The sequence below is a fragment of the Panthera pardus genome, unplaced genomic scaffold (assembly GCF_024362965.1).
Source record: "Panthera pardus isolate Hobbes unplaced genomic scaffold, ASM2436296v1 HiC_scaffold_13, whole genome shotgun sequence".
NCBI lineage: Eukaryota > Metazoa > Chordata > Mammalia > Carnivora > Felidae > Panthera > Panthera pardus.
Window position 1 is genome coordinate 23,082,650 of NW_026526688.1, and position 25,262 is coordinate 23,107,911.

General features: G+C 37.6%; 1 protein-coding gene across 5 annotated transcripts in view; it reads right to left on the minus strand.

Moving 5' to 3' along the window:
* Nucleotides 1-25,262, minus strand: part of TUSC3 (tumor suppressor candidate 3) — a 283,032-nt gene that overhangs the window by 8,063 nt on the left and 249,707 nt on the right. For 2 of the 5 annotated variants that reach the window (XM_019466758.2, XM_053900916.1), the window contains one exon: nt 14,351-17,104. The exons of 2 other annotated variants lie outside the window; for them this stretch is intronic. In XM_019466758.2, coding sequence (XP_019322303.1) covers nt 17,089-17,104 — 16 coding nt within the window. In that variant the 3' untranslated portion in view covers nt 14,351-17,088. Of the gene's footprint in view, nt 1-14,350; nt 17,105-23,719; nt 23,781-25,262 lie in introns of those variants that run through there. One more of the 5 variants, XM_019466759.2, reaches the window with a different exon arrangement.

Genomic DNA, 25,262 nt, shown 5'->3' on the forward strand with positions numbered 1-25,262 from the left:
CACTTGTTAATTTCTGGATTTTTGATAATAGCCATTCTGACAGGTGTAAGGCAGTATCTCATTGTGGTTTTAATTTCCCTGATATTGAGAATCTTTTTATGTGTCAATCAACTGTATGTCTTTGGTAAAATGTCTATTCAGGTCCTCTGTCCATTTTTAATCATTTTTTTTCTTTTGGTGTTGAGTTGTGTAAGTTCTTTACATATTTAGAATATTAACGCCAGGGCTCCTGGGTGGCTCAGTCGGTTGAATGTCCGACTTTGGCTCAGGTCATGATCTCACGGTTTGTGAGTTCGAGCCCCACATTGGCCTAAACTGACAGCTCAGAGCCTGGAGCCTGCTTCGGATTCTGTGTCTCCCCCTCTCTCTGCCCCTCCCCCCTTGCACTCTCTCTCTTTCTCTCTCTCAAAAATAAACATTTTAAAAAATTAAGAAAAAAAAGAATGTTAACTTCTTAGTAGATATATCACTTAAATTATCTGTTCCCATTCACTGAGTTGCCTTTTTGTTGTGCTGGTTTCCTTCACTGTTCAAAGGGTTTTTAGTTAGATGTAGTCTCAATTATTATTTTTTGTTTTTTGTTTTCCTTGTCTGGGGAGACAGATCCAGGAAAATATTGCTGAGGCTGATGATGATTAGGAGTTTGCTGCTTATGTGTTCTTCTAGAAGTTTTATGGTTTCAGGTCTCGTATTTAGGTCCTTAATCCATTTTGAGTTCTATTTTTCAATATAGGAAAAGAAAAGGGTCCAGTTTCGTTCTTTTGCATGTAGCTGTCCAGTTTTTCCAACATCATTTATTGAAGAGATGGTCTTTTCTCCACTGTAAGTTCTTTCCTCCTTTGTTGAAGATTAATTGTCCATTTAAGTGTGAGTTTACTTTTGAGTGCTATATTCTGTTCCATTAATCTATGTGTTTACTAGGCCAGTAACAGACTGTTGATAACTATAGCTTTGTAGTATAAAGTGCGAGATTGTGATACCTTTGGCTTGTTTTGTTTTTATTTTTTCCCCCTCAACAATGCTTTGGCTATTTCAGGTCTTTTGTGATTCCATATAAATTTTACAATTATGTATTTGCATTCTCTTGAAAAATGCTACTGGTATTTTGATAGGGATTACATTGAATCTGTATATTGCTTTGGGTATTATAGTCGTTTTAACAGTATTGTTCCAATCCATGAGCATGGTCTATTTTTCCGTGTGTGTGTGTGTGTGTGTATGTGTGTGTGTGGTCTTTAAATATTTTCATCATTGTCTCATAGTTGTTGGAGTATAGGTCTTTCACATCTTGAGTTAAATTTATCTCTAGGCATTTAATTCATGCCTTAATTTCATACAATTGTAAATGGGGTTGTTTTTTAAATTTCTTTCTCTCAGTTCATTATTAGTGTATAGAAATGCAACAGATTTCTGTGTATTAATTTTCTGTCCTGCAATTTTACCAAATTGATTTCTTAGTTCTATAGTTTTTGGTGGAGACTTTAAGGTGTTTTTTTTTGTTTTTTTGTTTTTTGTTTTTTTTTATGAATAGGATCCTGTCATCTGCAAATAGTGACACTGTTGCCTCTTCCTTACTAATTTCAGTGAGTTTTTTTCTAATTGCTATGACTAAGACTTTCAATTCTATGTTGGATAAAGTGGTGAGAGTGGACTTACCTAGATAATGAAAATATGTTCACATTTTCTATTTATTCCTGATTTAGTCTTGAAAGATTATATGTTCCTAATGAACATATCCTTATCTTCTTCCTGATCTCAGAGCAAAAGCTTTCAGCTTTTTATCACTGAACGTTTTTAGCTGTGTGGATTGTCATATATGACTCTTATTATGTTGAGGTATGTTCCCTCTATACCTACTTGGTTGAGTTTTTTTCATGCATGGATGCTGAATTTTGTTAAATGATTTTTCTGCATCTGTTGAGATAATCACATGATTTTTTTTAATCCTTTACTTCATTTATTTCATGAATCCTTTATTTCATGTATCATGTTGATTGATTTGGGAGGTTGAACCATGCTTGCATCCCTAGATTAAATCCTGTTGATTATGGTGAACAATAATTTTCATGTATTGTTAAATTTGGTTTACCAATATTTTATTGAATTTTAGCACCTATATTCATTAGGGATATTGGCCTATAACTTGTTTTTGTTTGTTGGTTTGTTTGTGTTTGGTAGTGTCCTTGTCTGGCTTTGGTATGAGGGCAATGCTGGCCTCATAAAATGAAGGTGAAAGCAATTCTTCTATTTTTTTTTTTCTGTAATAGTTTGACAAGGATAGGTATTAACTCTTCTTTAAATGTTTTATAGAATTTACCTGTGAGGCCATATGATCAACTTAAACTTTTATTTATGGAGAGTTTTTTGATTATTGATTCAATTTCATTAGTAATCAGTCTGATAAGATTTTCTATTTCTTCTTGATTCATTGTTGAAAGATTATATGTTTCTAGGAATTGACTCATTTCTTCTAGGTTTTCCAATATGTTCGCACATAGTTTTTCATAGGAGTTGCTTATAATCCTTTATATTTCTGTAGTGTAGGTTATAACTTCTCTTTCATTTCCGATTTTGAGCCCTCTCCTTTTTTTTCTTAATGATTCTGGCTAAAGATTTGTTAATTTTATCTTTTTAAGTAACTAGCTTTTAGTTTCACTGATTATGTTTTCTTTTCTTTTGCAGTCTCTATTTCATTTATTTCCACTCTAATTTTTTCTTCCTTCTTCTAACGTTGGGCTGTTCTTTTTTTTTATTCCTTAAGGGGGTACGGTAGATTGTTCATTCAGATTTTTCTTGTTTCTTGAGGTATGCCTGTATCATTACAAATTCTCTGAAAATTGCTTTTGCTGCATCCCAAAGATTTTGAACGGTTGTTTCCATTTTCGTTTGTATTCAGTTAATTTTTAATTATCTTTTTGCTTTCTTTGACCCACTGGTTGTTCAGTAGAACGTTTAGTCTCACATGGGTTTGTTGTTATTGTTGTTGCTATTGTTTTTGTTTTTACCCCAGTATCTTTCTGGTAATTCTAGTTTCACAGTGTTGTGGTCAGAATAGATACTTAGTATGATTTCAATCTCTTGAATATATTGAAACTTGTTTTGTGGCCTAACACGTGTCTATCCTGAAGAAAGCTTCATGTGCACTTAAAAAGAATGTGTATTCTGTTATTTGAATCAAAGTTCTGTCCATATCTATTAAGTCCACCTGGTCTAATGTGTCATTGAACACCAGTTTCCTTACTGATTTTTCTGTCTGGATGGTCTATCCATTGGTCCAAATGGGTAGCTAAAGTTCTCTACTTGTAAGTGTATTACTGTGAATTTCTCTCTTTATGTCTGTTAATGTTTGCTTTATACATTTAGATGATCCTACAGTGGGTGCATAGGTATTTACAGTTGTTATATCCTCTTATTGAATTGGTCCCTTTAGCATTATGTAATGCCCCTGTTTGTCTCTTGTTACAGCTATGTTTTATTTTTTTTTTATTTTTATTTTTTTTTTATTTTTTAATATATGAAATTTACTGTCAAATTGGTTTCCATACAACACCCAGTGCTCATCCCAAAAGGTGCCCTCCTCAATACCCATCACCCACCCTGCCCTCCCTCCCACCCCCCATCAACCCTCAGTTTGTTCTCAGTTTTTAACAGTCTCTAATGCTTTGGCTCTCTCCCACTCTAACCTCTTTTTTTTTTTTTTTCCTTCCCCTCCCCCATGGGTTTCTGTTATGTTTCTCAGGATCCACATAAGAGTGAAACCATATGGTATCTGTCTTTCTCTGTATGGCTTATTTCACTTAGCATCACACTCTCCAGTTCCATCCATGTTGCTACAAAAGGCCATATTTCATTTTTTCTCATTGCCACGTAGTATTCCATTGTGTATATAAACCACAATTTCTTTATCCATTCATCAGTTGATGGACATTTAGGCTCTTTCCATAATTTGGCTATTGTTGAGAGTGCTGCTATAAACATTGGGGTACAGGTGCCCCTATGCATCAGTACTCCTGAATCCCTTGGATAAATTCCTAGCAGTGCTATTGCTGGGTCATAGGGTAGGTCTATTTTTAATTTTCTGAGGAACCTCCACACTGCTTTCCAGAGCGGCTGCACCAATTTGCATTCCCACCAACAGTGCAAGAGGGTTCCTGTTTCTCCACATCCTCTCCAGCATCTATAGTCTCCTGATTTCTTCATTTTAGCCACTCTGACTGGCGTGAGGTGGTATCTGAGTGTGGTTTTGATTTGTATTTCCCTGATAAGGAGCGACGTTGAACATCTTTTCATGTGCCTGTTGGCCATCCGGATGTCTTCTTTACAGAAGTGTCTATTCATGTTTTCTGCCCATTTCTTCACTGGGTTATTTGTTTTTCGGGTGTGGAGTTTGGTGAGCTCTTTATACATTTTGGATACTAGCCCTTTGTCCGATATGTCATTTGCAAATATCTTTTCCCATTCCGTTGGTTGCCTTTTAGTTTTGTTGGTTGTTTCCTTTGCTGTGCAGAAGCTTTTTATCTTCATAAGGTCCCAGTAATTCACTTTTGCTTTTAATTCCCTTGCCTTTGGGGATGTGCCGAGTAAGAGATTGCTACGGCTGAGGTCAGAGAGGTCTTTTCCTGCTTTCTCCTCTAAGGTTTTGATGGTTTCCTGTCTCACATTCAGGTCCTTTATCCATTTTGAGTTTATTTTTGTGAATGGTGTGAGAAAGTGGTCTAGTTTCAACCTTCTGCATGTTGCTGCCCAGTTCTCCCAGCACCATTTGTTAAAGAGACTGTCTTTTTTCCATTGGATGTTCTTTCCTGCTTTGTCAAAGATGAGTTGGCCATACGTTTGTGGGTCTAGTTCTGGGGTTTCTATTCTATTCCATTGGTCTATGTGTCTGTTTTTATGCCAATACCATGCTGTCTTGATGATGACAGCTTTGTAGTAGAGGCTAAAGTCTGGGATTGTGATGCCTCCTGCTTTGGTCTTCTTCTTCAAAATTACTTTGGCTATTCGGGGCCTTTTGTGGTTCCATATGAATTTTAGGATTGCTTGTTCTAGTTTCGAGAAGAATGCTGGTGCAATTTTGATTGGGATTGCATTGAATGTGTAGATAGCTTTGGGTAGTATTGACATTTTGACAATATTTATTCTTCCAATCCATGAGCAGGGAATGTCTTTCCATTTCTTTATATCTTCTTCAATTACCTGCATAAGCTTTCTATAGTTTTCAGCATACAGATCTTTTACATCTTTGGTTAGATTTATTCCTAGGTATTTTATGCTTCTTGGTGCAATTGTGAATGGGATCAGTTTCTTCATTTGTCTTTCTGTTGCTTCATTGTTAGTGTATAAGAATGCAACTGATTTCTGCACATTGATTTTGTATCCTGCAACTTTGCTGAATTCATGTATCAGTTCTAGCAGACTTTTGGTGGAGTCTATCGGATTTTCCATGTATAATATCATGTCATCTGCAAAAAGCGAAAGCTTGACTTCATCTTTGCCAATTTTGATGCCTTTGATTTCCTTTTGTTGTCTGATTGCTGATGCTAGAACTTCCAGCACTATATTAAACAGCAGCGGTGACAGTGGGCATCCCTGTCGTGTTCCTGATCTCAGGGAAAAAGCTCTCAGTTTTTCCCCGTTGAGGATGATGTTAGCTGTGGGCTTTTCATAAATGGCCTTTATGATCTTTAAGTATGTTCCTTCTATCCCGACTTTCTCAAGGGTTTTTATTAAGAAAGGGTGCTGGATTTTGTCAAAGGCCTTTTCTGCATCGATTGACAGGATCATATGGTTCTTCTCTTTTTTTTTGTTAATGTGATGTATCACGTTGATCGATTTGCGAATGTTGAACCAGCCCTGCATCCCAGGAATGAATCCCACTTGATCATGGTGAATAATTCTTTTTATATGCTGTTGAATTTGATTTGCTAGTATCTTATTAAGAATTTTTGCATCCATATTCATCAGGGATATTGGCCTGTAGTTCTCTTTTTTTACTGGGTCTCTGTCTGGTTTAGGAATCAAAGTAATACTGGCTTCATAGAATGAGTCTGGAAGTTTTCCTTCCCTTTCTATTTCTTGGAATAGCTTGAGAAGGATAGGTATTATCTCTGCTTTAAATGTCTGGTAGAACTCCCCTGGGAAGCCATCTGGTCCTGGACTCTTATTTGTTGGGAGATTTTTGATAACCGATTCAATTTCTTCGCTGGTTATGGGTCTGTTCAAGCTTTCAATTTCCTCCTGATTGAGTTTTGGAAGAGTGTGGGTGTTTAGAAATTTGTCCATTTCTTCCAGGTTGTCCAATTTGCTGGCATATAATTTTTCATAGTATTCCCTGATAATTGTTTGTATCTCTGAGGGATTGGTTGTAATAATTCCATTTTCATTCATGATTTTATCTATTTGGGTCATCTCCCTTTTCTTTTTGAGAAGCCTGGCTAGAGGTTTGTCAATTTTGTTTATTTTTTCAAAAAACCAACTCTTGGTTTCGTTGATCTGCTCTACAGTTTTTTTAGATTCTATATTGTTTATTTCTGCTCTGATCTTTATTATTTCTCTTCTTCTGCTGGGTTTAGGCTGCCTTTGCTGTTCTGCTTCTATTTCCTTTAGGTGTGCTGTTAGATTTTGTATTTGGGATTTTTCTTGTTTCTTGAGATAGGCCTGGATGGCAATGTATTTTCCTCTCAGGACTGCCTTCGCTGCATCCCAAAGCGTTTGGATTGTTGTATTTTCATTTTCGTTTGTTTCCATATATGTTTTAATTTCTTCTCTAATTGCCTGGTTGACCCACTCATTCGTTAGTAGGGTGTTCTTTAACCTCCATGCTTTTGGAGGTTTTCCAGACTTTTTCCTGTGGTTGATTTCAAGCTTCATAGCGTTGTGGTCTGAAAGTATGCATGGTATAATTTCAATTCTTGTAAACTTATGAAGGGCTGTTTTGTGACCCAGTATATGATCTATCTTGGAGAATGTTCCATGTGCACTCGAGAAGAAAGTATATTCTGTTGCTTTGGGATGCAGAGTTCTAAATATATCTGTCAAGTCCATCTGATCCAATGTATCATTCAGGGCCCTTGTTTCTTTATTGACTGTGTGTCTAGATGATCTATCCATTTCTGTAAGTGGGGTGTTAAAGTCCCCTGCAATGACCACATTCTTATCAATAAGGTTGCTTATGTTTATGAGTAATTGTTTTATATATCTGGGGGCTCGGGTATTTGGCGCATAGACATTTATAATAGTTAGCTCTTCCTGGTGGATAGACCCTGTGATTATTATATAATGCCCTTCTTCATCTCTTGTTACAGCCTTTAATTTAAAGTCTAGTTTGTCTGATATAAGTATGGCTACTCCAGCTTTCTTTTGGCTTCCAGGAGCATGATAAATAGTTCTCCATCCCCTCACTCTCAATCTAAAGGTGTCCTCAGATCTAAAATGAGTCTCTTGTAGACAGCAAATAGATGGGTCTTGTTTTTTTATCCATTCTGCTACCCTATGTCTTTTGGTTGGCGCATTTAATCCATTTACATCAGTGTTATTATAGAAAGATATGGGTTTAGAGTCATTGTGATGTCTGTATGTTTTATGCTTGTAGTGATGTCTCTGGTACTTTGTCTCACAGGATCCCCCTTAGGATCTCTTGTAGGGCTGGTTTCGTGGTGACAAATTCCTTCAGTTTTTGTTTGTTTGGGAAGACCTTTATCTCTCCTTCTATTCTAAATGACAGACTTGCTGGATAAAGGATTCTCGGCTGCATATTTTTTCTGTTTAGCACACTGTAGATATCGTGCCAAGCCTTTCTGGCCTGCCAAGTTTCAAAGGAGAGATCAGTCACGAGTCTTATAGGTCTCCCTTTATATGTGAGGGCACGTTTATCCCTTGCTGCTTTCAGAATTTTCTCTTTATCCTTGTATTTTGCCAGTTTCACTATGATATGTTGTGCAGAAGATCGATTCAAGTTACGTCTGAAGGGAGTTCTCTGTGCCTCTTGGATTTCAATGCCTTTTTCCTTCCCCAGTTCAGGGAAGTTCTCAGCTATAATTTGTTCAAGTACCCCTTCAGCACCCTTCCCTCTCTCTTCCTCCTCTGGGATACCAATTATGTGTATATTATTTTTTTTTAGTGTATCACTTAGTTCTCTAATTTTCCCCTCATACTCCTGGATTTTTTTATCTCTCTTTCTTTCAGCTTCCTCTTTCTCCATAACTTTATCTTCTAGTTCACCTATTCTCTCCTCTGCCTCTTCAAGCCGAGCCATCGTGGATTCCATTTTGTTTTGCAATTCGTTTAAAGTGTTTTTCAACTCCTCGTGACTGTTCCTTAGTCCCTCGATCTTTGTGGCAAGAGATTCTCTGCTGTCCTGTATACTGTTTTCAAGCCCAGCGATTAATTTTATGACTATTATTCTAAATTCACTTTCTGTTATATTATTTAAATCCTTTTTGATCAGTTCATTAGCTGTTGTTATTTCCTGGAGATTCTTCTGAGGGGAATTCTTCCGTTTGGTCATTTTGGAGAGTCCCTGGCGTGGTGAGGACCTGCAGGGCACTTCCCCTGTGCTGTGGTGTGTAACTGGAGTTAGTGGGCGGGGCCGCAGTCCGACCCGATGTCTGCCCCCAGCCCACTGCTGGGGCCACAGTCAGACTGGTGTGTGCCTTCTCTTCCCCTCTCCTAGGGGCGGGATTCACTGTGGGGTGGCGTGTCCCGTCTGGGCTACTCGCACACTGCCAGGCTTGTGTTGCTGGGGATCTGGCGTATTAGCTGGGGTGGGTAGGCAAGGTGCACGGGGGCAGGAGGGGCAGGCTTAGCTCGCTTCTCCTTAGGTGATCCACTTCAGGAGGAGCCCTGTGGCAGCGGGAGGGAGTCAGATCCGCTGCCGGAGGTTTGGCTCCGCAGAAGCACAGAGTTGGGTGTTTGCGCGGAGCGAGCAAGTTCTCTGGCAGGAACTGGTTCCCTTTGGGATTTTGGCTGGGGGATGGGCGGGGGAGATGGCGCTGGCGCCTTTGTTCCCCGCCAAGCTGAGCTCTGCTGTCCGGGGGCTCAGCAGCTCTCCCTCCCTTTGTCCTCCAGCCTTCCCGCTTTCCGAGCAGAGCTGTTAACTTATGACCTCCCAGATGCTAAGTCGCGCTTGCTGTGGGAACACAGTCCCTCCGGCCCCTCCGCTTTTGCCAGCCAGACTCGGGGGCTCTGCTTGGCCGGCGAGCCGCCCCTCCGCCCCGGCTCCCTCCCGCCAGTCCGTGGAGCGCGCACCGCCTCGCCGCCCTTCCTACCCTCTTCCGTGGGCCTCTGGTCTGCGCTTGACTCCGGAGACTCCCTTCTGCTAATCCTCTGGCGGTTTTCTGGGTTCTTTAGGCAGGTGTAGGTGGAATCTAAGTGATCGGCAGGACGCGCTGTGAGCCCCGCGTCCTCCTATGCCGCCATCTTCCGGTACCCCCCTACAGCTATGTTTTAAAGTCTATTTGTCTGATAGATTTGTACTGCTCAGTTTTTATTTTTTTATGTTTTGTTTCCATTTGTATGGACTATTTTTTCCATCCCTGAACTTTCTCTGTTTCTATAGTACTAAAGTAAGTTTTTTTAAAGCAGCATATAGGTGGTTTTTTTTTTTAATCCTTTCATGCCCCATGTCTTCTGATTAAATGTAAATGGACTTAATGCTTCCAAGTAATTATTGATAGCTATGTACCTACTGCCATTTTGATAATTGTTTTCTGTTTTTGTTGTCAACTGTTCTTTCTTCAGGTCTCTTGTGATTCGATGGCTTTCTTTAATGATATGCTTGATTCTTTCATTTTTTGTGTGTCTCTTACAGGTTTTTGGTTTGTGGTTAATGTAAGGTTCATAAATAACTTCCTATGTATATAGGGGTCTATATTAAATTGGGTCAGTTGGCTTTGAATATCTTCTAAAAGACTATATGTTTACTCTTTGCACCCTGCCATTTTTTTAAAATAAGACATTGTATTTTACATCTATTTTGTGTATCTCTTAATATTTGTAGATAAAATTGATTTTAATACTTCTATGTTTTAACCTTTATACTAGCTTTGTATTTGATATATTACCTTTACAGTATGTTTGATTTATCAGTGAAATTTTCCTCTCTCATAATTTTTCCCTAGTTATGACCTTTTCTTTTCCACTTAAAGAAGTCCTTTTAACATTTCTTATAAGGCCAGTGTAGTGGTGATGAACCCCTTTAACTTTTTTCTTGGAAATTCTTTCTCCCCTCCAAATCTGAATGATAACCTTGCTGGGTAGACTATTCTTGGTTGTATGCTTTTCATTTTCAGGACTTTGAATATATCATACCACTCTTTTCTGGACTGCAAAGTTTCTGCTGAAAAATCTCTTGATAGCTTTGTAGAGTTTCCATTGTATGTACCTAGTTGCTTTTCTCTTTTTGCTTTTAAGATACTCTTTATTAGTTTTTTACTTTATCATTGTCTGTATGGACCTGCATACAAAGTGTTCATATTGTTTGAAGCTCTCTGTTTTTCATGGACCTAGATGTCTGATCCCTTCCCCAAGTTACAGAAATTTTCAGGTATTATTTCTTCAAGTAAGTTTTTTGCCCCTTTCTCTCTCTCTCCTCCTTTGCATTATGGTGTCCCATAATGCAAATATTAGTACACTTGATGTTGTTGCAAAGATCCCTCAAAATATCCTCATTTTTAAAATACTTTATTCTTGCTATTCAGGTTGGGTTCTTTCCATTACCCTGTGTTCCAGATCACTGATCTGTTTTTCTGTATCCTCAAATCTGCTGTTGATTCCCTCTAGTGTATCTATTTTCATTATTGTATTCTTTAGGTCTGGTTGGCTTTTATGTTTTCTTTGCTGAAGTTCTCACTGAGGTCATCCATTCTCAAGTCTAGTGAGTATCTTTATGACCATTACTTGGAACTCTTAATTAGATTATTTCTGTTTCATTTAGGTATTTCTGAGATTTTTGTCTTGTTAGTTTGGACATATTCTTCTGTCTTCTCATTTTGTCTGTCTCTCTCTGTTTCTATGCTTTTTGGAGGTCAACTGCATTTCCTGGTCTTGAAGGTAGTGGCTTTAGGTGGAAGGCATCCTGTAGGGCTCAGTAGGCATCTTCCTGATCCTCACTGGGGCTGCCTGCCAGGTGCATTGGGTTGGTAGCTGCTTTCAAGAGAATGCCAGTCCTGACAGCATTTAGGTGGTTAAGCCCCACTGATTTGCAGAGGTCCCAGAGTTAAGCTCTGCTGTTATGGGGGTTCAGCTTCCCAGTGCAGGTCCCCAGGGCTAGGAGTGCCCCATATGGGACTTAATCCCTTTGTTCCTCATGGAGGACCTCCATACCTATACTATCCCTCCTGCTTGTGGGTTCCCACTGTGTCTCTGTTTTGTGCGTGTGTTTTTTGTCATTTTCACTATGTCGCTCTGAGTGAATTGCATTATATGTAGGTGAAGCCTTGATTTGTCTGTAAGAAGAGGTGAGCTCAGAATCTTCCTAGAATACCATTTTTCCAAGATTTTTCTACAGAACTTTTTGATCCTTTTTACTTCTGTAGGATAGGTGTTAATGTTCTTACTTTCTAATTTTAGAAGCTTGAAAACTATTTTTGTTTTTCTTAGTCTAGCTAAAGGTTTGTCAATTTTTTCTTTTCAAGAAACCAAGTTTTGGTTTAATTGACTTTTTCTTTTTTCTTAAAAAATTTTTTTTAATGTTCATATATTTTTTTGAGAGAGTGAGAGGGAGTGTGAGTAGGGGAAGAGTGGAGAGAGGGTGACACAGAATCCAAAGCAGGCTCCAGGCTCTGAGCTCTCAGCACACAGCCCAATGCAGGGCTTGAACCCATGAACCGCAAGATCATAATCTGAGCTGAAGTCGGTCGCTTAACTGACTGAACCACCCAGGTGTCTTGATTGACTTTTTCTATTGTTTCTCTATTGTATCTCTAGCTTGTTTAGGTCTCCTCTAATCTTTATCATTGCCTTCATTCTGCTACCTTTGGGTTTAGATTGCTTTTCTTTTTCTAGTTCCTTAAGGTGTAAAGTAAGGGTATTGATTTGAGATTTCCTTTCTTATGTAATTTTATATACTTATATCATACTTTAAAAATCCTTTTGACAAATCTTTCCTTTAGGTGGAATGCTAAATGCATTTATATTTAAAGAAATTACTCATAAGGAATTCTGTCATTCTACAACTTGTTTTCGACATGTTATATATATATAGTTACTCAATTCTTCCTTTACTACTTTGTGGTTTATATTAAATTTATAAAAGTCTAGTTGGAATTAATAGCAGCTTACATTTGATAGCGTATAAGAACTGCTCATGTACAGTTCTATCCATTTGTTTTTATGAGGTTATTGCCAAATTACATCTCATGCCCTGTGTCTGATTTGCGTGTTCTGTTGAGTTGCTCTAGGGACTTCTTCAATTCACTTACGGTTTTTCCACTTTTAGAATTTGTATTTGACTCCATTTATAATTTTTATTTCTTCATTTATATTCTCTAATTGGTGATACCTTGTTCATCTGGTTTCCTTTAGCTCTTTGAGTACATTACCGACCACTAAAGTCTTTAGGAAGTTGAATTGCTGCTTTAAGGACAGTGTCTGTAAAGTTCTTTCCTGTGTATGGGTATAATTTATACTTTGTATGTTTTCTGCACTGGTCATTCTACATACTGTAATGAAGCAACTCTAGAAATTGGATTCTGCTCCCTCTCCACAGCTAGTTTTTGTGGCTTGCTGTGAGTTTTGTAGCTATTTAGTGAATTTTCAAAACTGTTTTTGTAAAATTATGTTGTCATTTGTGGTCTGCAAAGTTTGTGTTTCATTGGTTTAGTGGTCAGCTAGTGGTTTGACAGAGGTGTCCTTAAGTGCCTGCAGACAAAAGAGAGAAAAAGAAACAAACTAGTCCCCTGGGCTTTTGCACACTGACTCTGTTGGGGCACCCTTGAGCACTTATCCAGGGAGTTGACAACTGTGCTCTAGCCTTCATGTCTTGCTTGGGCTGGGTGTAAACATCAGCAAGAAGTAAAAGCTTAGCGTCTTCTCAGATCTTTTCTGAGGATGCATCCTGATCTGGGTTTTGGCACATGGCAGCTTCTCAAAGCCTTTATTCCCCAAAGTAATTCATTCTCCAGCTTTTCCTTTCATTCAGGCATTCAGCCCTGTGTCTATGTCTGTCACAACTATTACCATGCTCCTGCCTGAGGCAAAAATTCATTTCATTATTTCAGAGAAACACCCTAGTAGTCACTTTTCTACCCTGAGGAATTCGAGTTAGGTGAAACAAAGACAAACCCCTTGCCTGAATTCTCCCAGTAATCCTCAGGTCAAAACACTATTCCTTAGGAATAGGAGCATTCTGCCTCCTCTACAGTCAGGTACACAGGCTGCCATTTTTAAGACCACTGCTGACTGGGGAGACTAAGATTAAAATGCCATTAAACTATCCATCTGAGTTTAAGTCATATTTTGTTTAAGCATTCATAGGGTTGCTGTCAACCTTTCACTATCTTTCAGACTTCAAGCAATATTGAGGGACACTGCCAGTTTTCCTAGTGTTTCTGTGGAGTGCATGAGTTCTTAGAGTTTTTCATCTTGCCATTTTCATGGCCTATATGTATGCATCATTTTTAATGGAATTACACGTACCAACAAGTGACCTGATTTTCCTATTATAGTCCGAATGTGTGATACTTTATTAAAACTTTGTATATACTTAAGACTGTTATATGATAAAAACACAGCATATATATATTTCAGACATAAGTAGATAACAAAAGGAGTATGGAAAGATTCATAAATGACATACGGTCATGAATGAAATAAAGGAATTTAGAGGCTAACATGAACATACTTGTACCATTTTAGTGTGACTACTATGGTCCCCCTTTTCCCACTCTTAGAAAAATTCTATTAGATAAATTATTGGTTTGACCCAGTACAGTTTCTTGCTAGAATATGAAAAACCTCGTTTTAATATTTTAAACCGAATGGTTAATGAGCTCTGAGGAACACCGTCTCCTAAAGTCCACTCAACTGTTTTGTTCCTAGATGCTCCAGTTAATGTGTTTGCCTTTGTTACCAGTACTTGTAAAATGCAGTGTTTACGGTGTTTGATCTCAAAATAATATGCCTTGTTTAGAAATAACTACTCTGTTCACGTACCTTTAGGGAGGTTCTCCTAATAGCAAGAAAGGGAGTACTTGTCAAGCTCTATGGTTACAAGATCTAATCTCCCTAAATCACCATGCTTGTTGGATTGCTAATTGACAAGGGATATTACTGTATACACAAAAGAAAATTACAGTATACACACAACACTCCTAGGCTTACTCATGTGAAATATCTGATGAAAGGAACAGTCAGCTGAGCAAAATGCAACATTTTATTCATCAGATGTTAGAAATTAAACCCCTTTAGATGGAACTTTATGTTAAGATTTTTTTATTCTAAGTAGGAAAGCCATTCTTTTTATTCTAACTGGAGACGGTGAAACATACCAGTTTTAAGGGAGTCTTCAAAACAGTAAATAGGGTTGAAAAGTGACACTGGAGGATATAGCATAGTAGATACAAATTAATTTTTCAATGTGACTTGTTTGGCAAAGGTAAAGGTAGCCTATATCACATGTGTGGTTTTCCACATGCAAACTTCTGAAAGCAAACTCCATTTGAACCACTCTTTGTAGTTGTTGCCTGTAGCACTTTCCAATAACAACTTGTCTTGAGGCAGTTTATTTCCTTCTAGAATCACTTCCCTAATGCAACAACAGTCTAGAAAAGCAACAACTTTGTAAGCTATAAAATGCTAAAAAAAAAAAAAAAAAAAAAAAAAATGTCTTTATATAGTTGGCATGAAATTAATGTTGAGAGGAAATTACATAATATAGGCTAGAAAACTTTTACTAATCTGGGATAGGGAAGTTCTCCTTACCTGGGCCATTGTCTGACTTTGGTCACGACTGAACACTATGTTAAGCTTTATAGAGACTAGATGTATGTTGTTTAATAAGAACTCTCAGCCTTAAGGGGACAGACCAATGTAATTATAATAAAGATATGTTTACATGTAAAATCTGGTCTCAAACTTCAATTGCATGTCTTTTCTCAAAGAATCTTAGAAACTGTAAAAATACTCAATGGAGTTACATGTACATGTCAAGTGCTACGTAGGGATGGGCATTAAATAAATGATCATGATCATTTAATGCTTTTCCGTAAGTGATATTTCAGTACTAAACCTATCAATCTTTGAACAGGAACTAGGGGACCTAATGTGCTTTTTAATAACAGATTTGGGAATATGTAGTAAGGTGAATATAGTTCTGAATTACTATGCAATTTTCACTGCGTATCATGTTTTGACAAGACAACTTCTTGCTAGCACACATACTGCCCTGGAATTTAGCTTCATATGCCCCTATAGGCTTTGATATTTCCCATTCTTTATTAATTTCATAAAGGTACAAAATAAGTAAATTCAGTGGATGTACACCTGGTCCCTGTTTGAAACTGTGTGCCTGAAACTCCTAACCAACAAAGTTCTCCATGGTCTATTATTTGGATCTTAATGAAAATTAGATGACAAAATCTTAAAAAAAAAAAAAAAAAAAAAAAAAAAGAAAAAAGTTGATTGAGCTGATTGTGTTTCTCAACTGTTTAGCACCACAGAAAATAAAAATTCAGGTTTGAGAGTTTGAAAGCCCGGTTACAGGCTCTGTTTTTCTATTCTTTGCAGCTTTCAGCTTCTAGTGCTTTTGTAAGTCAGACAAAATTTATATTCCTGTCTACCTTACAGGGTTGTTGTAAAGAAAAAAAAAATCTGCCAAAGCGCTTTATAAATTAAAAGAGGACATACAAACATATTAACGATTAGATTCCCATATTTGGTTTTTAAGAAAGCTTCACTGAGTCACCCATGTACAGGATGACTACTCTCTAGCTATCTGGATTCAGGGAACCAAGTTGTAATTGCAAACTTTTGCCATGGAACATGGGGAAAATGGCCACGCTGGGTTAGTTTTGTAGTTCTAAGTCTGGATTCCTGGATTTTTTCTTTTTTTATAGTCTAATTTTGGTTTCATTTTACACTTTCCAAAGAGGGAAGACAGAGAAAAAGTATGACTAATTCCCCCAAACTCTGGGGCCCAGCAGGTACATAACCAGACTTCTCTGACTCCAGGTTCATCCACACTGCTGGGAAGTTTCCATGTTTTGGGAAAAGCAGAGGCAGCTAGGGAAGCCCGTTGCGCCCCACCCCTACAGAAAGAATTCTCAGTGAGCCTATCACAGTGCTCTAGCTGAAGATGTATTTAAAACTAAAGAGGGTTTCAACTTAACATCTAAATTTTAAAACGATAGCATTTCAGCAACCAGTCAGCTCCGAGAACTCGTCCCGGAAGTGAAATGAGGGAAGGACTGCTCTGACGTCTGATACCTCTAAAGTCAGAGAGGAATTAATGTCTAGTTTGGGCGGGAGGCTTCCCTCATCTGATGCCTTCAAGCTTGTTGATTTGGTCCTGTTTGCTTTAAAATTTGTATCCTAGGAAAAAACCTCCACTTCCCAGGTTAGGCTTCCAGTTATAGGCACTATTCATCCAGCTCCCTCTTTATCTAATTATGATTAATAAGAACAAAACATTATTTGTAATCATACACATATCCTTTATACTGAAGTGACAAAGAGTAGAGTTTCACTGTGACATTTTCATGCATACACCTTATCTCTGTACAACCTTAAGGATTCTTTAACATATATTTCATAGTTTCCTCTTACTAACATTGTGGTTTTCCTTACTAATGAGTGAACAGTTCTAACACATGAATTGATAATTACATTGTCATTTATTTCAGTCCTAAGGCATACGCTGACTATAATATGCTCGAAAACATTTCAATGTCTCCTTTGTTCTTTCCAGTGCTAATATGAAATTGAACCATCTACTTCCATAACTTAAATTTACCAGGAAAACTCACATTTAAAAAAAATTACACAAGAATAAGCTAGATTATCACAATGTGGAAATGAACTCAAGAATTCAAAATATATCTCAGGAACACTTTATCTTCATGGTAAACATTCACTTTATGCAAATCCCACTTGGCTTCATTTAATTAAAAAGCTGAAAAAGAAAGAAAATTATATGCTGAAAATAAGGAAACACAATATGCTTTTTATTCATTCTAAGTTACTACATGTAAATGTAATATAAAATGTCATAATTATAATTAATTCACCTCATTTTCCTTTCTTATCGGGGCATTTTCTCTGAACTAGTTCCTGAAATGGGGTCACGCTTGTGGGGAGAAGAGGCAGGGGTGGGAGAGATGCTGATAAGAACTTGAACTAGTGGTGTTTAAGTTTGGGTAAAATACCCTATTTCTATGAACTGCTCTCATTGCTGGTTAGAGCATAGTTAAATCAGCATTTAAACTGGCAATGTAAGTAAAAGTTAGAATAAAAACTGTGGATGGATTAAAACAAAATTCGTTTTTCTCTTGAATCCGCAATTCATTCACTTACACAAAATAACTAAACACTTGATCTCTTTTAAATGAAATATATAACTGAATTATATTGAACCAAAAAGAATGTACACGTAAATCGTGTCATCAGATTCTGAGGAAACACAAATGGATGCTTGTCCATACAGAAATGAAAGCAGAAGATCGCTGTTTTTAACTTCCCTAAGCAAAGTTTTAATCTATGAACAGAAATAGAACTTGTAGAATGGTAAGTCAGTTTAAACAACATTGACTGACTTTGTTTGAGATTTGTACCTTTTTCTAATACGTGGTGGTTTTTTTGTCTTGACAACACAACTTTGTAGGACAACCAGAGACAAACCACGTTTTAACTGAACATTAAAACGAAAATGAAGTTAATGGTTGCTATAGCTGAAAAGCCATGTAGCTGGAAAACTAAGCTTAGTAAGTTTACTATTTGGATGTTTATAATATCCTCGTCATATATTTCTTGGTCTTTCTGAACCTCGGTTTCCTCATTAGTGAGAAGAACGTTTGTTTGGATGATCTCCAGAGTTCTTTCTAGAGCTTGTACTTTACAAACCTAGTGACACTGTGTGCTCAAAGTAAACACTATTAAAAAAAATAAAACCTTACATAAAATCTGCAGTAAATACTTAAAATGTTATATAATGTAAATTATAAAGTAAACATGCTATGCAAACTAAAACAATTACTCTGTATATCTGTCTCTGAGGAATTAGTAAAGGGTGGAAATCATGGGCTGATACCTAGATGCAACAAGACCTTGCTTCTGTTTTCAAACTAGCAAGTTCTGGCTGAGGTATCGCAAGGCTAACCCCCTCTGAGAACAAGAATGTCCGCAGGAAACGTCCCCGGCGCATTCAGCAGCGGCTGCCGTTCAGGCCACACAATCCTTAACACTGATGGCAATGCACGTGGAGGTGGCCTTTGGAGAGGAACTCTGGCATTTTCCGTCATGCATTTTAAGCTTCCCCTAAAGATTAAAGCTAACTGAAGAAGGAGGGTTAATGATAAAAAGAAAACTTGATCATAAACAATTTAGAATGTAAAGTTGAAAAAATTATAACTTTAACAAAACTGAGGATTTGTAGGGAGTTGGTTTTTGTTTTCTAATCATGGTCTGAACATTTCAAGGTGTGGTGCACTAAAGATCACCTTTTATCACCGCTAAAAATACTTTACCGTAAGAGCAAAAACAGTAATATGACCCCTGTGATCATCTTATACTTCCTAATTTTGGGAGCTGGAAAAGCAAAAAAGATTCTATCATTTTTAGATGCTAAATTTACAAAATAAAAGGATCTCTGTATCTTAATATTAAAATAAACTAAGAATCCTTAGTTACCACATTATTGGTTCATGCTAGGGATTTTTCCCAAACTAAAATACTTATTTCTTTTAAAAAGCTGTTAAGGGGCGCCTGGGTGGCTCAGTCGGTTAAGCGGCCGACTTCGGCTCAGGTCATGATCTCGTGGTCCGTGAGTTCGAGCCCCGCGTCGGGCTCTGTGCTGACAGCTCAGAGCCTGGAGCCTGTTTCAGATTCTGTGTCTCCCTCTCTCTGACCCTCCCCCGTTCATGCTCTGTCTCTCTGTCTCAAAAATAAATAAACGTTAAAAGAAAAAAATTTAAAAAATAAATAAAAAAAATAAAAAGCTGTTAAAACAATCCTTCATTTTTATTCTTTTGTGCAATGACAAATATATATTTTATCTTGAACTGATACTATTCTACAATGAAGGATAAGTTTAACAGAATACTTGCTGTTCTTTTATAGTTAAAATCTTTTTCATAAAAAGCGTTATAAGTTTACAAGTGTTTGAAGACATTGGACAGCTTGAAGCCTGTCAAAACTGTTTGCTTAAAATGCTTCTTAGAGAAGGATACACTGTTATTCTCTAGGTAATCATTCAATATTAACATGAATATTAATATTAAATAGCCAATGTATATTCCAGTATGAATGTTTCATATGGATTTCACCACTCGGGACTTGTCCCTCAGTCTTACACATCAAGTTCCGACAAGATTTTTTTTTCTTTTCATTTACCTGTCTAGTAATCTTAGGGCATAACAGTTCTCATATATTTATGTTTCTAATAATGCTTGGATATTATCTTTCTAATAATGCTTACTGTAAAAAGGTATTAAATACTTGTGTAATACGAAAACTGTTGAATAGCAAACCAGAATAGCCTCCTCTTACTTGAAATGTATTTTTCAGGGCTGTGGCTGCTTTCCTCAGAGAGGGAGCAGCTGCCTTGGGTGCCACCAGCAACTTCTGTCTAGACTCTCCTCCACCCTGTCATGAATGGTTTTCCTCACAGTTCATGGTAGTCGGCACGTGTGTGACAGACACTGACTACTGTGACCGGCTTTGAAGCGACTGTATGTATGGTCAGCGAACTCAAGTAGTAGTAGAAGTTGGAGGCCAGGCCGGTGAGTTCTACACAGGAGGATTAGAGAGCCGGGTAGAACCAGCACAGTTAGGTCCCAGAAACTCTCCCTTTCTCTAGCTTAAATGGGTGCAACTATTCCCTTCTAGTCTGTGTAACTTGATTATTGTTGAGAGCACATCACTGATGCAGAGGAGACTGTGTATATAACGAAGGGATGGGATGGAAATCTCAAAACACCTTCCAGGTCCGGCTCTTTCCTAATTACTCCCTCCCACTAGCACACATTTTATTGACATAAAAATGTAGTCCTTGACTTGCTGGGAACCAAGGTTCTAAAAGTTGGTAGCAAGGTTATTATCTGAAATTCAAAATAAGTTTTTCTAGAGAAACATTGTTTAAAATGGTAGTTATTTTCTCAAATTTGGGCCAAACACTGTCCATCTCAATCAGTATTCTGCAAAGACTTATTGACCACCTATCGTATATGAGAGTATCATGTATAGAAGGGTGGTCGTAACACATGTAATGACTAAAGGTCATGGCCATTATATTTCTCTTCCAGAGGAAAGTAAGACCCAGACAAAATCAAGTATAACACAGTGATATACTTGATATGATGGCAAGTCAAAGTGTTAGAGGAATTGAAAAACAAGCATATAAAGCAAAACTCTGACTTTGAGAAGAAGTTAAATGAAGCGATAGTGGCTTAGGCTAAAGGGGCTGAGTGCAGAAATGTGCCAAAGAATGACAATAACATTGTGCTGTATTCAGTATGTCTAACTGAGGAGTCCGTACACTTTTTGTAAAAGGCCCAGAAAGTGAATACACACTGTGGGCTAGAAGTCTCTGTTGAAACCACTCAGCTAAGCTGTTGTAGTGCAAATACAGCCCATAGAAGATATAAAAACAAATGAATCTGGCTGTGTACTGATAAAACTCTTGACGGATACTGAAATTTGAATTTTAAATAATTTTCACACGTCACAAGATATCCCCCCCCCCTTAACTTAAAACTGTAAACACACTTCCTAGTTTACATGGCACACAAAAATGGCCAGGCGGCCAGATGTGGTCCACAGGCAATAGGTGCTGACTCGTGTACTACTATGTCATAGGGTATGATGAAGGCTGTGTGTGTTATAAGAAGAAATAGAGGACACAGACAGAATCAAACTTGAAAGAATTTAAGGTGATGGATACAATGGAGTTATTATGTCCCTAGTAAAATCATATTGTAGAATACTTAATGGCACTAAAATCTATTCACGATGTATATGAGAGGGATAAAGTAGCTTATAAAATATGTATGGTATAATCCCTTCTTAGGTTCAAAAGATAAACAAGCCAAAGAATTGACATCGATAACCTAGGTGTTGATTATGAAAAATTTCAAATTTTTATCTTTTTGCTTTTCTAGATCATGTAAAGGAATATGTATTAGCTTTTCCCCTCTTTCTTGTTATTATCCATTAATGGATTTTGATAAAGCAACATAATCTGTGCATATGTTAAATTAATTCTGTGTTACTCTAGAATAAGTGATTGCTTATGGAAGATAATGACTATACATTGGGAGATAAGCTTAGGAGTGATGGAGGCCCAGACAAGTGACTCCTCTAGGACTGTGAGAAGAACATCGTCTTAGGGAAAATGGGGAGAATAGCAGAAAATAGGTTTGGAGCACAGAGGAGGCTGCCCTTTAGCCGTGTGGGGGGTGAGGTGGTAATGTGGTATTCAGGTCTGGTTCTAGATCTCAGGAGAAAGGTGTTCAGGATCTGACTTGCATATGGAAGTGGGAAATAATTGGGAAGGAAAAAGGAAGGTGTAAAAGTATCATGTTACAAAATCCAAGGTAAAACGTTTCAAAGAGGAGCTGGTCAACTAAAGTGCTAGAATGATTATGTGGGTTGTAGAACGAGAAGAGACCTCTGGTTTTGGTCACTGGAGACACTGATTATATGCACAGCATGTTTATTCCTTTTTTCTTCCTGTGAAATATTTAAATAGGGATGAAACAGTGGCGTGCATTTTGTTTTTACTTACCTTAAACTGTCTTTTGTTGGTGTTTAAAAAAAACCAGCATGTACACAATGCTCTTAAATGAGTGAATTCTGTCCAACTGGGAGCTTGTTAAGTTCTCTGAGCTCTTCGGGTGGACACAATTTTCTTCTGTACTAACTGCCTATTCTCAAACTAGGTCAGGGAGACCTGATTACAAGACACTCTGTCTTACAGAAATCATTCATGTGTTCAATCAGCAGTTGCTCGCACTTCATTTTGGTTTTGGAAAAAAAAAAAAAAAAAAAAAAGGTAGAGAAGACAGGAAAAGCCTTGCTTCTTTCCAGAGAGCATGGATGGCCCACTACTTGATTTTTCACTCCTGTTTGGCCTTGTAGTTGGTGGAACTCAATGATTCCTATTCGTGAGATTTTTTTTAACCTTTACTCTATATTAAATGTTCTAAGGGACTGCAAGGGAGAAGTACATCATGGCTGTTAGCTAGGCCTCTTTAACCTGCTTCTTTGCTTTGTAATAATAAATTACTGAACCCAGAAAAAGTTCAAGTCTGAAGCAAACGATCTAAAACAAGGCCTAAGGAAATTCAGGACTTTATTAGGAGAAGGGAAGAGATCTTTGAGTATGGAAACCTTTCTGTATCTATGGTCGCACAGGGCACCAGAGGTCAAATCTAACTACTGCCAAGGCCACTTCTCTACACGGCCTGAACACAGAGAAACTTAGTAACAGTTTGTCTAACATGATTATTAATGATTAGACATGATCAGGAATGTGGATACTATTTCTGGGGAAAAACATAAAGCTAGTGTGTGGACTAAGGTTGGGGGAAAGGTGAAGAAGCAAAAAGTCTTCTAGGCCATGGGAGCTCTCTATGCTTTTCCTGTTTTCAGTGGGGTGCTGGATGGTGGAGAAAGTTGCACTTTCAAGACGGAACTGACCCTCGAGAGCTATCTGTGTGTGTGTGTCCGCTCAGACTACGTGTTCTGAGGTTGAAGGGCTTGGAATGTGCAGTACAAAACGTCAAGGAACAAAACAATTTTCTACAAAAATTATTTTGGCCTTAGGTAGAGGTTCCTAGTATTTACTGCTGAAATTACCAAATGTTGATTAAAAATCTTAGTACAGAGGGGCGCCTGGGTGGCTCAGTCGGTTGAGCATCCAACTTCAGCTCAGGTCATGATCTTACGATTTGTGAGTTTGAGTCCCGTGTTGGGTTCTGTGCTGACAGCTCAGAGCCTGGAGCCTGTTTTGGATTCTGTGTGTCCCTCTCTCTCTGACCCTTCCCTGCTCACACACACACTCTCTCTCGAAAATAAATAAACATTAAAAAATTAAAAAATCTTAGTACATATTTCAGAGACTTGTGTTTTATTTTATTATCTTGACATTTTCGTTAGTTGAAAAAGGGCTGAGACTACACCTGTCCTAGGCAGAGTTCGGTATATTTCTGTCATTTGTTTTGGTTCTGCTTTCCTCCTTAAAGTAATAAAACACAGGTAACTAAATGAAATTACATTTTGTTTGGAGTGGAGTGCGTATGCACATATAGGAGCATTTTAAAAATATACTGCTTGTCAGATGGTTAATTCCATGGGTCAGAGTCTATTGCTTGAGATTTGTATCTGAGGACTTGTCTGTAAAGCCGCTAAGCACAGTAGCCCACGACTGGAATGTGGGGTCTCACAGTTAAAAGTTATCTTACATCTGTAAAACGATAGTTTGCTACAACTTGTCTTACTCATGAGATAAATATTATGGCCTTTATTTGAAAGATGAGGAAAACTGAGGCTCAGAGAAGATTAAAAGACTTGCCTGAGGTTACAGTTTTAAAGTGCCATGGTCCAAATCATATCTTCTCACTCAGTCCAGATCACTTTCCAATACACCACAATGAAATACAACAATATGGAAAAAATAGTCCTTAAGATTCAATTTCCATTTGCACAGTATTATTACAAGATTTAGCACTGTATTCCTTATCTATACAAGAGAAGGGCCAGACAATGGTGCCTTTAGAGCATTCCAGCTCTTCCCCGAATCCTCTCTACATCTTTGGTCACTTATGTCATTCTTCAAAGCTGGAACCCAGCAGGAGAAAGACAATCCCAGTGAAATTCTTAGCAGTTACATGTATTATGGGCTGATCACCACACCATTTTGATATTATTTTTATATTTGTACGGCTCAAGGCTATATTTAATATGGTCTCTACAGATGAAAGATCCACATGTAAGATATAGAAAATGTGATACTGCTATAATACTGTACCCTGGGATTTTTTGGCCCTGCTGTACTTATTCAGTATCATACTTTTCTCAAAATTCATATGAATAGCTCTCATTTCCAGCTATTTGTGTATTTTCCATTACTGAAGGTAAATCCATTTTTTGTTACTCATTATCTCTCAAAATAGCCAAGGACATCAGGAAATACAAGTATTTTTTTAAAAAAACAATAGAAGATAGTTTCTATGTCCATTATACGCAATTTTAATTAATAATAGATTTTTAATATTTGATGTCAGCCAGCTAAGAATCAATCTGAGTTTGCAATAAGTATCTTTATAGCTCTGGTTTCTAAATAATTATCTTTCAACACACCACACATCCCTTTAGGTGTGTGGAATACCCTGACAACTCCACGGGGTGTCATTTGATGTGAATTCCATCTTCTGGAGTTGTGCAATGTGGCAAACCAGTACTCTTTTTTCCCCACTACTTTTCTATCTTAACGGTTCCTATTGCATTTAGATGAGGAATAAATAAAAAATGTTTTTGAGTTCAACGTTCAACTAATATGAAGAGCACCTACTATGTGCACAGCACTTTGGAGATACAAAAAAGGTATTTTCAAGGACTTCTCTCTATAATACCATACAGTATTACAGAATGAAAATGACTTGAATACATGAAACAGTTCTGTATGAATACTTAGTGAAAAAGGTAATGAAGTAAAATGCTGAACACAAATGTAATGAGGTAAAATGCTGAAGTTATTGTAAAGGTAAGACGTAGGCGAAGTAATATTTATCGAGAAGCCTACATTTCAGGCTCTACGAATTATATAATTTTTCCCCACAACATTCTGAGACAGGTGTTCGACCAAGTTTACCAATGAAGAAAGAAGCTCAGCAGAGTTAAGTATCTTAGCAAACGATACAGCATTAACGTGACACAAACCTAACAACTGAGCCTGTCTCCAAACCCCATAAAGAAACTAAAACACTATTTTAGAAATGAAGAAAAATAAGACCAAGAACTTAAGTGACTAACTCCAAGTCTCAAAGTTAGTGAAGAGAGGGTCTAAGATTCAAACTCCGATCTGTGTGACTGCAGAGTTAGAGCTCTCAACTACT